The sequence below is a fragment of the Kryptolebias marmoratus genome, linkage group LG19, assembly GCF_001649575.2.
Source record: "Kryptolebias marmoratus isolate JLee-2015 linkage group LG19, ASM164957v2, whole genome shotgun sequence".
NCBI lineage: Eukaryota > Metazoa > Chordata > Actinopteri > Cyprinodontiformes > Rivulidae > Kryptolebias > Kryptolebias marmoratus.
In genome coordinates, this window is record NC_051448.1 from 225,951 (window position 1) to 227,895 (window position 1,945).

At 43.6% G+C, this 1,945-nt stretch overlaps 1 protein-coding gene across 2 annotated transcripts in view; it reads right to left on the reverse strand.

Moving 5' to 3' along the window:
- The window catches only part of cnksr3 (cnksr family member 3), a 27,619-nt gene that overhangs the window by 17,150 nt on the left and 8,524 nt on the right, over window positions 1–1,945 (reverse strand). For both annotated transcript variants that reach the window (XM_037981564.1, XM_017438274.3), the window contains exons 5-6: window positions 850–891; window positions 237–356 (exon numbers count right to left, since the gene is read on the reverse strand). In XM_037981564.1, the coding sequence (XP_037837492.1) occupies window positions 237–356; window positions 850–891 (162 nt within the window). The remainder of the gene's footprint in view (window positions 1–236; window positions 357–849; window positions 892–1,945) is intronic.

Below are 1,945 nucleotides of genomic sequence, written 5' to 3' on the forward strand. Positions count from 1 at the left end.
GGTGTTCCTGGTTCTACACTGACTGTGGATCCTGGTTCTACACTGACTGGTGTTCCTGGTTCTACACTGACTGGTGTTCCTGGTTCTACACTGACTGGTGTTCCTGGTTCTACACTGAGCGGCGTTCCTGGTTCTGAACTCAGAGGAACCCTGCAGTGTGTTTTGGTTTTGGTTCTGGTTTGGTTCCAGGACAGAGCGCTGCTGCTGGTCTCTGTCCTGATGTCTCTTGGACCCACCAGTCCCTCCGTAGGTTTGATGTTGGTGATGTGGACCTCTTCCAGGCAGGACACGTCTGGTTTGGAGGGGTCAGAGGTCACCTGGACCGTCTTGTCACAGAGTCCATTCAGAGCTTGTGACTGAAACACAAGAGAAAATTAAAGACAGAATTTTGTGATTCTTCTGTTATTTTGATCTAAAAATAAACATTTCTGAAAAAGCTGGGGTCCGAACTGACAGGAAAGGTTTCATATTACAAAATGTTCCTCCAGGCTGCACAGGAAGCGCTACAGCTAGCAGCTGCTGCTATTTGTTCTTGAAAAAACAAACAAACAAACAAAATTCCATGTAAATGACAGTAATGACAAGGGTGCAAAGATTTCCAAAATACTTTATTATTTCTGAACCAACAGAGGTTTTAAATGTTTGACTGATTCCAGGAGGAACGTGTGAGCTTCTCTCTGCTGCTGCAGCTGGAGGTCAAACTGAAGAGTCCTGCTCTTTGGGAACATCCAACAGGAAGTGTTATCTTCAACAGGAAGTGGATGTTTCTGATCTGAACAAACAAAGCTGCAGCTTTGCAGCAGGAAAAGGAAGTGAGTGTTTGCGATCAGCAGGAAGTTCTGTACTCACCACCTCCAGGGTCTTCTGCTCCATCTCATAAATAGTCCAGTCCTGCAGTCAGAGACACAATCAGAAAAACTCCCACAGATCTACACGTCAGAATAAAACCTGTCAGAACATGAAGCTGCCTCCCGTTTTACAGCAGAAACATTAACATCTGTGAGAACTAACATCAGCTGGCTGTCAGATAATCCAGCTGTGGAAGGTCTCAGCTCATGTTGCTGAAGACTCACGTTCCAAGAGTTTCAAAATAAAACAACTGGACTCCTGTAGCTGAAAACATTTCACTTCCTCAGGAAGCTTTTTAAATTCCAAACTGGAGAGCTTTACCAACACAATAAAAGCTTCAGAAACACAATATCTTAAATTGTTTTCTACATTTTCAGATGATTATAAACACTTGGAGAGCCGTGGCTTAGTTCTTCTTAAATCAGACAGATTTATTTTTACTTTTCCAACAGAAGATATTCTCCACACCAGAGGAAGATCGAGATGTTTTTGTTTGTGACAAAATCAGCAGTTTTTCCTTTTCAGGAGCTAAACTGTGAGACAGCTATCTGTGGAATGAAAGCAGAGGCAGCAGACCACAAACGGCTGTCAGAGACACGCAGGATTCCTCCTGAGGGCGCAGTAATAACAGCTGGCTGCAGCCGGGAGACGCCTCAGGCATCCCAACACTGAGCAGAACCTGATGTCACTTCATCAAGCTCCACGGCAAACATTTATTGTGTCTCTGTCCTACGACAGAACTCCCTGTTCCTGACTGAGACACGTTTCCATGGATTTGATTGCAAATCTAAATTATGACAGAAAAGAAGAATAATGAGCTTTAAAAAAGATTGACAAGGTGACACGTTTACCCAAAACACACAACAAGCCGTGGTGAAACAGAAAAACAAGAAAACAGAAGATCCCATCAGAACCCGCCCTGTTTGTTCTGGGCTAACACAGATTTGTTACCAAAAACCAGATTAGTTCCTGTAAACATAAGAGATCTACTGCATCCTCACAAAGACTTCACAGGAAGAACTAAACTGACAGAACCAAGTTCATGACCTTCAGAATGTCAGAAACTTAGCAACAGGAGCTGAGAAGAACCACTGAC